This window comes from Abramis brama (assembly GCF_963993115.1).
Source record: "Abramis brama genome assembly, chromosome: 25".
NCBI lineage: Eukaryota > Metazoa > Chordata > Actinopteri > Cypriniformes > Leuciscidae > Abramis > Abramis brama.
In genome coordinates, this window is record NC_139987.1 from 23,237,607 (window position 1) to 23,251,704 (window position 14,098).

General features: G+C 39.1%; 1 protein-coding gene across 2 annotated transcripts; it reads right to left on the reverse strand.

The window, feature by feature from the left end:
• Window positions 1-10,271: 10,271 nt before the first annotated feature.
• On the reverse strand, window positions 10,272-13,980 carry LOC311076247 (alpha-2B adrenergic receptor). Of its 2 annotated transcripts, none has more exons than XM_084104288.1 (2): window positions 13,407-13,980; window positions 10,272-13,215 (listed from the first exon to the last, which is right to left on the reverse strand). In XM_084104288.1, exon 2 carries the CDS (start codon window positions 13,059-13,061, stop codon window positions 11,718-11,720), a length of 1,344 nt encoding a protein of 447 aa, XP_083960414.1. In that variant the 5' UTR covers window positions 13,062-13,215; window positions 13,407-13,980; the 3' UTR covers window positions 10,272-11,717. The 2 variants fall into 2 exon arrangements, with proteins under 2 accessions (XP_083960414.1, XP_083960413.1); XM_084104287.1 differs by having other exon boundaries at window positions 10,272-13,226.
• Between the last annotated feature and the right edge of the window lie 118 nt (window positions 13,981-14,098).

Below are 14,098 nucleotides of genomic sequence, written 5' to 3' on the forward strand. Positions count from 1 at the left end.
CAAGGGACTCCTGCACAGATTATCTTACTGCAAACTAGTGTTGTCACGATACCAAAATTTTGACTTCGATACCAGACCAAAATACCTCGATACCGATACCGAATCGATACCACGGCAAAAAAAAATAAAACCGTAAAAGTAATTGAAAAATATGACAGAACTGAATCATTGTTTTATAAATTAATTTTAAAAAGCTAAAAACTCACATGACCAGTATGATCCTGCCCTGCTTTATGACCATTCCCTCCCTTTTATTAAAAATAATAATTACATGTCAGTGTGAACGTCCTTACCAAGATGTTTGCAACATTCACATTATTATCAATCATGCTAACATTTACAAACCTTTCACAACTCTGAACAGGTTGGGATGACCAAAATCTTATACGAGTCATTTAATATTTTTTAAATGTAATTTTATAATTATAATATAGAATAGATATTTAATTTAATTGTATCTTTGTAATTAAAAATAAGCAAAAAAGCAAATTACAAACAATATGACAAATACTATAAGAGACAAATAAAATAAACAGTGCTTAATTTCTTTTTTGAAAGCTATAGACCTTCTGTAGCTGAAACAATAAGGTCTTCACTCTATAAATGAACTATAGACTGATTCTTAATAAATAGATTAAATTTATTCAGTCAAGCATTGGGTGACTGTCTATTTTCTTTTGTTGTTGGATTAACATTAATCACACAGAATATTACGCTTCCGGTCCGGCCCTTAAGACCTGTACGTATCCAATACATTGGAACATATACAATTTCTCTTTAAACGGTTTACGTTCACTAAAGACATACTCACTGTGTTTACGTGAATACTCGCCAGGACGTGCATTTTTACATATCATTTTGACTATTCAAACCTAATAGTCCGCGAAAGAGAACTGTAGTCGCGATCGTATGCTGTCTGAACGGCTTGTGGCGCGCGCTTCAGGTCTGAGCCATAGGTCTGAGCCCGGCAGCGCGAGCACGTCCCGCGCTTTATTTTCTCATGCATGCATGTTTCTTTGTCAAGTGCTGCGCGTATATATTTTACTGTTCTGCTTCCGTTGTTTAGTAGTAAATGTACACGTCCTCCTGACTCCTGCTGTCACACAGCTATGCAAATTAAGAAATACTGCTCTTATTATTTACTTTCACTCTTAAAGTACCAGTACTAATAAAAGTTAATATCCTATCGTTTTTAATAGCAGGGTATCGCGATACCTTCCTAGTAGCGGTACATCGTGCAACACTACTGCAAACATTAGAAATGGAAGACCCTCAACCCAGTCTTTTCCAGTTTCCACACAATATCGTTGTAGCATTGTTTTAAGGGTTTGGTGGAACTGCTCTAGACTAGTGCACCTTGGGACTCAGGGTGATATGCTGTAGAAGTTTGGTGGCATATACCAAGGGTTTCTAGCACTTGTTTAAAAACCTTGGAAGTGAAGTTTGACCCTTGGTCACTCTGAATTACTTTTGGCAATCCAAAAGTAGAACAAAACTTTAGTTCTTTTATCACAACCTTAGCTTTTAACGTGCGTAATGGAACAGCCACTGGGAAGCGAGTCGCAGCACACATAATGGTCATAATGTATTGGTGTCCTGACTTAGCTTTGGGTAACGGTCCAACACAGTCAACAATTAAGCGATCAAATGGGTCACTTACAACTGGTATAGGATAGAGAGGTGCAGGAGGGATCTTCTGGTTGGGTTTTCCTGCCAGCTGACAAGTATGACATGACTTACAAAATCTGGACACTGCTGACTTAAGACCAGGCCAAAAAAAAAACCTAGTAATGCAATGGTAAGTTTTTGTTATACCGACATGTCCAGACAAAGCATTTTCATGGGCAAGTTTTAAGACCTGCTACCGATAACCAATAGGCAAGACAATCTGCTGTACTTCCTGCCAGCCTAAGTCTTCTTGCTGGGGTTTCCACCTACGCATTAACAATCCACGTTCCCAGAAGAAAACCACACCCGATTTAGGCACCTTGGTAGCACCATCTGCTGCCGCTCTACACTTGGCTAGGGAAGGGTCTGCTTTTTGTGCTGTAGCTAAGTATTCTCTACCTGCCTTTAGAGGGATTTCAGAGGTTAATTGTTCGTTGATAGTTACATCACGGTCAGGGTCTGGAGTAACAGACAGAACACACTCCACAGAGTCAGGCTCATTAATCAAAAATGAGTTTGAGAGATCCACTACTTCCTCAAATTTCTTCGACTGAGCACGGGTAACTGCACAGGCAGGAAAAACGGACGGGAAATTCTCGGCCAGATCAGATTTCTGTATAGCACTAGGTTTATATGACACAACTGGTCTAGGAAAGACTGTGCCACCCGCAAGGTCATTCCCCAGAATCAGATCAACGCCCTCAACAGGCAACTGTGGACGCACTGCTAAACTGACCACACCACTGACAATGCTAGACCTTAGATACGCAGTATGAAGTGGCACATTCCCACAGTACATTTCAATTCCACGAATCAGCATGTCATTACCACGTGCTGATTTATCATTCAGCATGTCATTATCCACTAAGAGAGCTGCCATTACGCATGGTTTGCACAAGTGCTAGGTTTTTGGGTTTGGAAACCGTGCTCTTCTGTTTCCAAGCCTTACAGTCCGCAATCAAATGGTTTGGATCAAGGCAGAAAAAACAAACTCGCCTATTATCATTGTTTGTAAGCTTACGCGCAAATTTAGATGCAGTTTCACTTTTAAATGAATTTACTGCATGCGGTGCTGCTGAGCTTTCCACATTCACAAATGGAGACCTGGCAGATGTGTGGGCTGAGAACACATTTCTGTGTGTCAGCACAAACTCATCTGCCAAGACCGCAGCATTAGCCAATGAAACCACTTTTTGTTCATTTAGGTGCATTACGATATTTGTCGGAAGACAATGTTTAAATTCCTCTAGCAAGATTAATTCCTGTAAATCCTCTAAGGATGTAACCTTGCTAGAAAAACACTTTTCAAAAAGAACTCTCTTTTCTCTTACAAACTCAACATACGTTTGTTTGACTGTTTTCGAATGAATACGAAATTTCTGTCGGTAGGCCTCAGGGACCAGTTCGTACACTCGCAGTACTGCAGCCTTAACAATATCATAGTCAAGAGAGCTTTCAGTTGGCAGAGCCGAACAAACTTCTTGAGCTTTTCCGGTTAGACTACACTGGAGTAATAAAGCCCACCTCAATTTACTAGTGACCCGCTCAAATGCGAATCGACTTCTGTCTCTCTGAATGGAGGTACAAGTCTTATATACTTACTGACATCGAAATAATCGCTAGGGGGTGCATGAGAAAAATCCTCTGTGCCCGCACTACCACCAGTCGTTAAGGGTGATGCAACTGATGGGGGCCTAGTACGTGGAAGTGGTACTGGGTTTCTAGCCAGGCACTCTGATTCTAGATCCAATTTACGTATTTAGATATCTACGTCAGCCTGCCTCTCCACTACACAAAGCTTTATAACTTCTGCCTCACATTCCTGTTTTTTAATTGCAAGTTCCAATTCCTTTAACTTCAAAACAATTGTTGGATCCTGAGACATAGCTGACTCATAGTTGAGATTCACCCCTTCGGCTTCCAATGATGCTTCATACTGAACCTCAGTGCTCTCATCAAATTCTCTAGGCAAAATACCATTGTTTACTAATTTCTCAAACAAGTTGTCCTTAAGTACTTGTTTAGTGACATCTTTTTTTACAGAAATATTAAAAAATTCTGCTCTCAACACTAAATCCTTTTTCTTACAGCGATTAAACACTTCAATAGTAGGAGAAAGAGTAAACGCAGTAAAATCAAACTCCATTATTTTAATGCCCACTACACTTTCCTCCCCACCTACAGTCAAATGTTGAGAGAAGAGTACTTACCAACAGCCAATTAACGGACGGACGAGCCCCCACTTGTTACAAGTTCTCCCCGTCTAGGGTTGGGAGAGCGTAACAGGATTAAATTAAATCAAAACTTAAACGTGGAGGGTTCCCTTCAGTCCCCTGCCCCAGAAATGTGAGCCAAAACTTGATACAAGCATAAAAAGATTTATTGTGTGGAAGTTTCAATCTTCAGGAGAAGGTCACCAAAACGACAAACAAAAGAGGAAACTTACTATTGGAAGGAGAACTAAATGACCTACACAGGTAAAAGAAAATAAATAAACAACATATGCTTCCCTCCACTCCCTGACTAACCAAAAAACAGGGATTAATTTATAACAAAAGAAAAAGGTGACTCCATCTCCCTACTGCTTTCCATAAGAGGTAAAAAAATAATAATAATAAAAAAAACAGAACACACCAGGACAACACACCAGGACAACACACCAGGACAACACACCAGGACAACACACCAGGACAACACACCAGGACAACACACAAGTCTGGTGCAGGAGAGAAGTGAACCTCCTCAAGCAGTGTTCAGTCTGCTCTCTTATAGCGTAGCTGTGTAACACTCCTTATGAGTATCAGGTGTGGCTAATTAACTGCAAGGCAAGCAGAGTGAGGGAGAGACAGAACAGAGCACATAACAAAAACAACAATTTTTAACAAAGTAAAATACATCAAAAACACTTCTTACATAATGCGTCCCCAGGATGTAACATATCCTCCTTGGAGACTTTTGCAGAAAAAAAATTGTAACATCAAGTAACATCTAAGGAGTTGTATCATTGTTAAATGAAAGTGTAAGAATTGAGAAATTACAAAATGCCGGACAGTCTGGTTGAAGAGCGACCAGGACATTAACATTTGAACTAGCCCTCGTACACTATCGAGACGAAAGTCTCACCTCCGAAACATCCTAATCTACATTTCATTCCCTCTTCCCTCACCCCCTCTCCCTCATGCTCAGATCACCTGAATTCACCCAAGAAAATGTATAGTTTAATGTGAATGATTATCACAGAGTATTTGTCATGTTTGGTATCATTTAAAATGTCACAGTGTGGCTGGTACAAATGTCTCATTTCCAAATAAGTAAAACAAAAGGTAATAAGGTTTTTTAAGAGTTTAGGGATAACTGGCACACAAAGGAAGGTGGTCTCTAGACAAATGGTCTCCTACCCCCCCAAAAGGTGTAACTTCTGAATGCAAATTTCCATTGTTAAAAGATGTTTCCAAGTGAAAGAGGTCCCGACTATATAATGAAATGCAGCAGGGGATTCGGGGCCTTTTTGTCTCATTAGCAAAGAGTGAGCAAAATTCTTAGCATCATGTATTTTAATGTCGGGTTCGCATCTCTTCTCTTTAATCCAGAGCTTTTGATGTTTTGTATTAATTATCTTTGAATTGATTATGAAATTGGCATGATACATTTACCTGACATAATAAATTGTTACATTTGATTATTCTAACTGACTTTGATTATTTTCATTAAAGAGTTAAAAGGAATAGTCAAACATTCGCTCACATTTAATGATACACAGATATCATTAAAACCTTTTCATTTGATGAAATAACGAGAAAATACATATTCAAATGTATTACATTTAATCAAAAAATAGTTTGCCTCGAGAAAAGACAGTAACACGTTAAGACCTTCCGCGCTGGTCGAATGCCGGACTTTGGGCCGATCGAGTCACTGGGCCGAATATCACTATATTTCTGTTACAATTCATACTGTTACTGTGACTGTGGTTCTTGAAAATACTTTCAAATTTATTTGCAGTAATTCTTTTGGCTGTAAATAAATGTATTTGTGTTATTAGATTGTAATTTGCAGTAACGTCAAAAAGTAAATCTAATCACGTAATGCACATTACTTGTAATCCGTTACTTTACTCATTACATCAAAAAAGTAATCTGATTACGTAATGCACATTACTTGTAATGCTTTACTTGTTACATCAAAAAGTTATCTGATTACTTAATGCACATTACTTGTAATCGGTTACTTTACTTGTTACATCAAAAAAGTAATCTGATTACATAATGCACATTACTTGTAATGCGTTACTTAACTCGTTACACCAAAAAGTAATCTGATTACGTAATGCACGTTACTTGTAATGCATTACTTAACTTGTTAGAGCAAAACAGTAATTGATCACATTATGCACATTACTTGTAATGCGTTACTTAACTCGTTACACCAAAAAGTAATCTGATTACGTAATGCGTTACTTTACTTGTTACATCAAAAAGTTATCTGATCACGCAATGCTCGTTACTTTTAATGCGTTACTTTACCAGTTACATCAAAAAAGTAATCTGATTAAATGATTAGTTCACCTCAAAATGAAAATTTCCTGATAATTTACTCACCCCAATGCCATCCAAGATGTTCTTTCTTTCTTCAGTGGAAAATAAATTAAGTATTTTGAGGAAAACATTTCAGGATTTTTCTACACACAATGGACTTCAATGGCAACCAGAATGTTGAAGTTCAAATCAATGCTGTTTCAAAGGGCTCTGCACGATCCCAGTCAAGAAGTAAGGGTCTTGTCTAGCGAAACGATCGGTCATTTTCAAAAAAAAAAAAAAATGTATATACTTTTTAACCACAATTGTTCGTCTTGTGCTGGTCCACGTATTACGTCATCACGTTGGAAAGGTCATGAAAAAAAGAAGAAAATAATCATAATAAATTAAAACAAAGGTGTCGGCACTTCAGAGCCCTTTGAAACTGCATTGATACAACTTCAACATTCTGGTTGCCATTGTGTGTAGAAAAATCCTGAAATGTTTTCCTCAAAAAAATTCATTTCTTTTCCACTGAAGAAAGAAAGACATGGACATTTTGGATGGCATTGGGGTGAGTAAATTATCAGGAAATTTTCATTTTGAGGTGAACTAATCCTTTAAGTAATGCACATTACTTGTAATGCGCTACTTTACTCGTTACATCAAAAAAGTAAGCTGATCACGTAATGCACGTTACTTGTAATGCGTTCCAACACTGCTAATGTCAGATGAGATTTGAAAACACCTGATTGATAGTTTTTTTCCACAGTCTAAAAACATCATTAGATCAATGTAGATTTCAGTCTCAGGTTTTCTCAGAGAGGAGAGCTAAATTTGTCCATTTTGATCATAATCAGAAATTATCAGCAAATAAGAGTAAATCGACATGCTCTGGTAGACTGGAGGGAGCGTCAGCGTTTGTTTGGGTTGGGTTTCCACAGAGTTGTACCTTCATTGGTTGTAGAGCTCTTTGATGGAATAACGTCTTCATGTTCTGATATCAAATATGTGACATTAAGCTTGTATGATGTTCTTCTCTGTCTGCTGGTCGAATGGGAACAAACTCAATTGTGTTTGCAATAACTGAAGCTGTATTGTATTTTTTTGTATATATTTTATAGTTTTCACATGATTTTATATAATTGTATTAATTGGTTTGTTAAATGCACACAGCATTACTGTGCTATTACTGCATTGTGTTTAATACAGTATCTCTTCATTTAAAAACAAACGCATACTGTCCACTCAAATGGACATCTGGAAATTTCTTTGTAAAATATGTTTTTAAAAAAAACCTCACTTTGGTTATCATAATTCATGCATAAGTTTATGTCTGATCACTTAGAAAAGTAACAGCACACCTCTATTTCACAAGCTGTATGATTTGAGGTATGTGCAGGTTTAAGTTATGCAGAAAATTTAAATACTTGTGATTTGAACAAACCTCGAACCCCATAAACACTATTTGAAATGCCACTTCAAGCCATAAAAAAACACTTTTGATGCTCTAATTTGATTTCATCAAAATCCCCACAATACATTATCTGCAAAATGTGTCAAAGGACCTTAATTCTTATCATTAGCAAAAGGTAGTCAGACATATGCATGCAAAGGAATTGGCATAATTAATCTTGTTCATAAAGGCTTGTTGTTGTCATTATAAAACTGAACCCAGCAACCCTCATAATCAACATATTTGCATGTGAAGTCTGTATACAAATGTCCCACCTTGGCCCGTGCAGCATCTGTTTCTGCTGCTGCTTCAAAAAGACGAAGGGACACTTGAGATTGCAGAGGAAAGCAGCGTTTCACAAAATTAACATGCAACTGAATGAATGAAAAAACGAACAGCTGCAAAAAGCAGATTTTTTTCCACAGATGTAGTCACCAAGATGCAGATGGTTGTGTGCGATTTCCTCAGACGACCTCAGGTGTGAGCAGTAATAAACTGCATGAAGGAACTTCATTTTTTTTTCCACTGCACTAACAACCACAGAATATCAGCTTGCATATCTTGAAGCAAAATGTAGAATATGAAAAAGAGATGCTTTCATGAATAGCCCTATGCAAATGATAGAACTGTGGTCAAATTCTGTGGTAATGATAGACAGCCAAGAGTTTAGGCTGCAGTGCCTTTATCAGGCCAACTCAACAAAAACAACCTGCTGTGTGTGTCTGTTCATGACAATATGTCTATTGGTGGACTAGCAGGCTCCATTTTCTGCTCAGTGTGGTATATTGTTTATTAAGATGGTTATCTTACCTGGAATAGGGCTGCCAACTTTGCAAACAACAGACACAATTGACACTTTTCACACGCTCACTTTTCACAGCTGGAGAACAATGTCACATAATGTTACATTTACCTCAGCAAAGCTATTAAATTACCATAGCACGTTACTAGAAAAATTAGCTATAGAGAGGAGTATTTTGCTAAATATGTGCACTATATTACATATTTATTATATTTTTACTTATACACTATATTGCCAAAAGTATTGGGACACCCCTCCAAATCACTGAATTCAGGTGTTCCAATCACTTCCATGGCCACAGTTGTAGGCAAGCACCCAGGCATGCAGACTGCTTCTACAAACATTTGTAAAAGAATGGGTCGCTCTCAGGAGCTCAGTGAACTTAAGCGTGGTACCGTTTTTGGTTGCCACCTGTGCAATAAGTCCATTCGTGAAATTTCCTCACTACTAAATATTCCATGGTCAACTGTTAGTGGTATTATAACAAAGTGTAAACAAATTGGGAACAACAGCAACTCAGCCACAAAGTGGTAGGCCACGTAAAATCACAGAGCGGGGGCAGCTCAGAAGACGCCAACTTTCTGCAGTCAACAGCTACAGACCTCTAAACTTCGTGTGCCCTTCAGCTTAGCTCAAGAACAGTGCGTAGAGAGCGTCATGGAACGGGTTTCCATGGCCGAGCAGCTGCATCCAAGCCTTACATCACCAAGTACAATACAAAGCGTTGTAAAGCACACTGCCACTGGACTCTAGAGCAGTGGAGACGTGTTCTCTGAAGTGACGAATCACGCTTCTCTGTCTGGCAATCTGATGGACGAGTCTGGGTTTGGTGGTTGCCAGGAGAACGGTACTTGCCTGACTGCATTGTGCCAAGTGTAAAGTTTGGTGGAGGGGGATTATGGTGTGGAGTTGTTTTTCAGGGGTTGGGCTTGGCCCTTTTGTTCCAGTGAAAGGCACTCTTAATGCTTCAGCATACCATACCTTGGCCTTTGGAATTAAAATAGCCCCACATCATCACATAGCCTTCACCATACCTGGAGATTGGCATGGAGTACTTTCCATAAGATCATCTCTCAATGCAAATCAAACCAGCTATTAGGCTAACTGAAATAAAACCATGCCAGTCTCTAGATATGGTGAAGGCTATGTGATGATGTGGGGCTATTTTAATTCCAAAGGCCAAGGGAACTTTATCAGGATGCATAGTATCCTGGATCCATGAAGTAACTGGCCTTTAAAAATAAAAATCTGCCTGCCTCTATGGGAATTTAACATAGGGGTGTCCAGACTTATGCACCCTGTATTTTAAGGAAGAACATTTATTTATTTACGATACCTTATTCATTCACAAAGGTGTCCTTAAAGGTTGGATTTTTCCTAATTTTTTTAATTAAGGCATTAAGTTCAATTTCCAAAAGATGATTTTTTATTCCTCTTTTTAGTCAACTTTAGCATGGGTGTCTAAACTTATGCATAGCACTGTATATATATATATATATATATATATATATATATACACATACATATATGTTTGTATGTATATATATTAATAATATATATATGTATATATAAATGTATAGTTACATTTATAATTCATAAAATTATTTATATTAAAATCAAAGAAATCGAAATCGAGAGAACAATAACAATGTAAATCAAAGACAAAACTCAGATTCACTGCCTGACATCACTGGCTGTCATAGTCCAATCCAGCCACACAATAGACAGCCAGCAAAACTTCCCACACAGCTGTCATGAATTTTTGAAAACAATCTGCAAAGAAACATTAGCAACTGGCACACCACGTCGCCGAAAATTATTAAAATATGGAGACGACTCAAATGTACATTTATTTTCACAAATACATATACAAGAACAGCTAATTTCAGCAGGACGCTTAATAAAAGCAAATTTGGAGAAGCAGTTTTATTGTCAAAGAAATGCTGGTACATGCCAAGCTCTGCTTCTCTGCTCTCACACTCACTGATATCATTTAGAAGCTAAATGAAAACGGAAACTCCTAATCACAGCACAAAAATAATAAAAGTCTTATCAGGAGGCATTAATCAGTGCACAAATCATTAACATAATTGTCCATGTCTTCTTTACACACAAAAAACACTGGGAGAGGTTCTGATAGCCCAGAGCATCAGACTGCAGACACAACGTCCATTACTTTCAATCAGAATCCATCAAATTAAGCAATGATAGAGACCAAGACGACTCTAATCCAGGAAATCCATGTCATTTGTTCAAAAACATCATACAAGTCAAGACCATGCTTTTAATGAAAACAGCGGATGTTCAGATTGTTACAGATGTTAAAGCTAGATAAAGCCGTACATCTTGCTCTGCATTTGCTTTATTTTCCTCTCACCCCAGAGAATGAAGCCTCTCTTGGGTTTTAAGAGCTCTGGCACTTTCCCAGAGAGGTGAAGCTCTGTGAAATGCAGCGGAGCCAGAGGTGTTTCCGAGAAAGAGCCACATTGTCTTTGAACGTACACTGGAAAGGTCACAACCAACACCCTGGAGGCCAGCGAGTTTCCAGAAAGAGACTGTCACGATCGCGTGAGTTCCTCATGTTTGATGTGGCACCTCAGCTGATAAAATGCAAAAACGAATGGAATGCGTGCCGATGCGGATATACAAGTCATATTTCACCCCAAAATCAAGAAACAAGTTGTTCTATTTTGCTTAAATACTTAATCATTCTTAATGGTCCTGCATTTTTGCTTTATGACATCGACAACTAAAGGACATAAATAATTAACATTACATAAGCTCACTTTCGAAAGACATTTATAAAGACTCAAGGTAATCATGAACATTTACACAAAAAAGGATTTCTGATTGGCTAGTTTATTTGACAAGAAAACAAGAGAGAAAATAAATAAATAAATAATTGTTAAATTATCTTTGCAGAAGATCTGTGGTAATTCTATGAAATGTCAGTAGGCACAAATTCATTCGTACAGCTTATTTTAAATAGAAAAATACAGAAATAAAGCATAGTATAAGAACAATACAAAGTTCAGTAAAATAAAAAGGAAATTGCACAAGAAATAAAATAGCTTATTTTAAATAAATGTAATTACTAACATAACTCAAATGAAAACTTTCAGAAAACAGAATTTGTCCGGAAACACCTTTAAAATTTCCATTATTTTTGTGTCACATTGCTAGAAATCTATAGGTGAAACAGTTGGGGTGAAATATGACCCGAAAAGTTTGTCTCTTCACTTTACTGTCTAAAACTGCTTTTCAGGGGTGTTTGCTTTCAGAAACAACAGTCCTTACACTTTTTAAACAGAATCTTTTTGAAGGCTTTACGGAAGTCCCTGTTAAAGATGGTGTAGATGAGCGGGTTCAGGGCGCTGTTGCAGTAGCCCATCCAGAAAAAGAACTTAAAAAGCGCTTCCGGCAGTTTACAAGGCAGACAAATGGCCTGCAAGATGTAGGTGAAGAAAAAGGGGAACCAGCAAACGACAAAAACCCCAATGACGACCGCAAGGACGAAGGTGAAACGCTTCTCGCGGACGATCATGGCTTTCCTCTTGGTGTTCGGAGTTCCCGCTGGCTTCACGTTGGAAGAGGCCAGCTGGCTGCCCTTAGACGTTGCGATGACATTCTGGTAAGTTTGGGTTGGTGAGGTAGTCTGGTGGCCGGGCTCCAGTGCCCCCACATTGGAGGTCGTCCCGTTGGCATCATGTCCCCTTACTACCTCAACGTCCGAGCCAGAGCTTGAGCTGTCCTCCTTTTTGTCCTTGCACCTCTTTGAGCGTTTCTTCTGCTTTGTAATTTCTACTGGAGGCTGAGGCTGGTTTACAGCGTCAGATCTGGAAGCAGCCAGATTGGGAACACTCGCAGGCTCAACACCTCCCTGGTGTTTGTCGGTCTGCACCGCCACTCCCGGCGGGACGTCTTTTCTTGGCTCTCCTGGAGGATATCGAGTGTGCTTCTTGGCAATCTGATAGATGCGAATGTACACCAGGATCATGATGAGGCACGGGGCAAAGAATGACCCGATGGAGGAGTACAGGATGTACCATAAATCATCGTTGAGTTTGCAGTTCTGCTCCTGGGTCTTATTCATGGAGACCAGTGGGGGGAAAGAGATGACTGCGGAAATAAGCCACACCACCAAGATGGCGCCCTTGATCTTGCGAGGGGTGCGCTGGGTGGAGTACTGCACCGGCCGGGAGATGGACAGGTAGCGGTCCAGGCTGATGGCGCACAGGTGTATGATGGAAGACGTGCAGAAGAGCACATCCAGCGCCAAGATGATCTCACACCAAAATGATTCAAAGTACCAGCAGCCCATTAGCTCATTGGCCAGGGAGAACGGGATGATCAAGGTGGCCACCAGGATGTCTGCCGCGGCCAGGGACACCAGGAAAAGGTTCTGAGGTCCTCGCAAAGAGCGGCATGTCAAGACAGCGATGATCACTAGGATGTTCCCAACGATGGTGAAGAGCATGATGAGCGTCATTGCGGTGGCAAATGCGACTGTGGCTTCAGGGGAATAACAAGAATTGGGATTGCATGCACTGCTATTGTCTCCCAAATTACTAGTAGTTGATGAGCTACTGGTACTTTGAATTTCAACATTTGGAGATGTCATATTTAAGTTCCAGGCTAGACAGAGAAGTGCAAAGTAGTCTTTGACGTAGACTTGTATCCTAGCGTAACCCTTCCAAGAGCTTTCTTTCTTTTAGAAAATTGTTAAAAAGTGAAATGTGTCTTTATAGCAAAGAATGACATCCTCCAGGTACTTCCTTTGGCAGATCTCAAGAGAAAAGAAAAACTAATCAAAATACTGCATTTACACTAAAAGGGGGTCGTGCAGTCAAAAATCTGCAAAATTACTCTTTTCACATAGGAAAAAAATTATTAAAGCAAAGCAAGACTATAAAAACCTGTCATTATTGATAAAAAAAATAAATAAAAAAACGCGGCATGAACTTACCACAGCATAAGCCAAGCAGCTTTTAGAGACGGCAAGTCACCAAAACTACACAAGTCTCGTGTGCCGATCTCATTCCAGTCCAAAAATGAGGCAGCGCGCACTTAAAACAAATACGCGCTTGGAGATGCGCGCGGACACTAGCGCGTCAACACAAACCACACATTTTTCAGGAAGTAAAAGCGAAGGAGTTGAATTTGCAAGATACAGAAATGTAAAACTGATTCAAACATGGTAGTTCCGTGGGGTTATGTTTGTCCGAACAGCTCTGAAAGTCTCTTTATGCGTGAAAAGGCTCACCATCTTCAAACACGCGCACCAGCCAAGACAAAAGTATAGTTCTTCAAATACCAAACATTAAGACAAACGATCTTTGCATAAACATTTCCATGTCAGAGGGAGAAAAAAAATCTACGAAGGAAAGCTCCTGTCTTTAAGACTTTAAATAATTGTTTTTAATATTTCAAAATAGACTTTCTCATCATCAACGGAATAAAAAGAAAGCCATTCCAGTCATTAATCAATGTAGTTTTGAAGGTTCATAGAACTTTGCGCATCGGTCACTGGAATGAACTGACTTGAGTCTAACTGAGCGCGCGCCTCTCTGTGTCCCCCGCCATGACGTCAGGAAGATAACCACGTCGTGACGTCACGTCAGAGAATTACTCCTTAGGAGAGTATAAAATGTAAAGCTG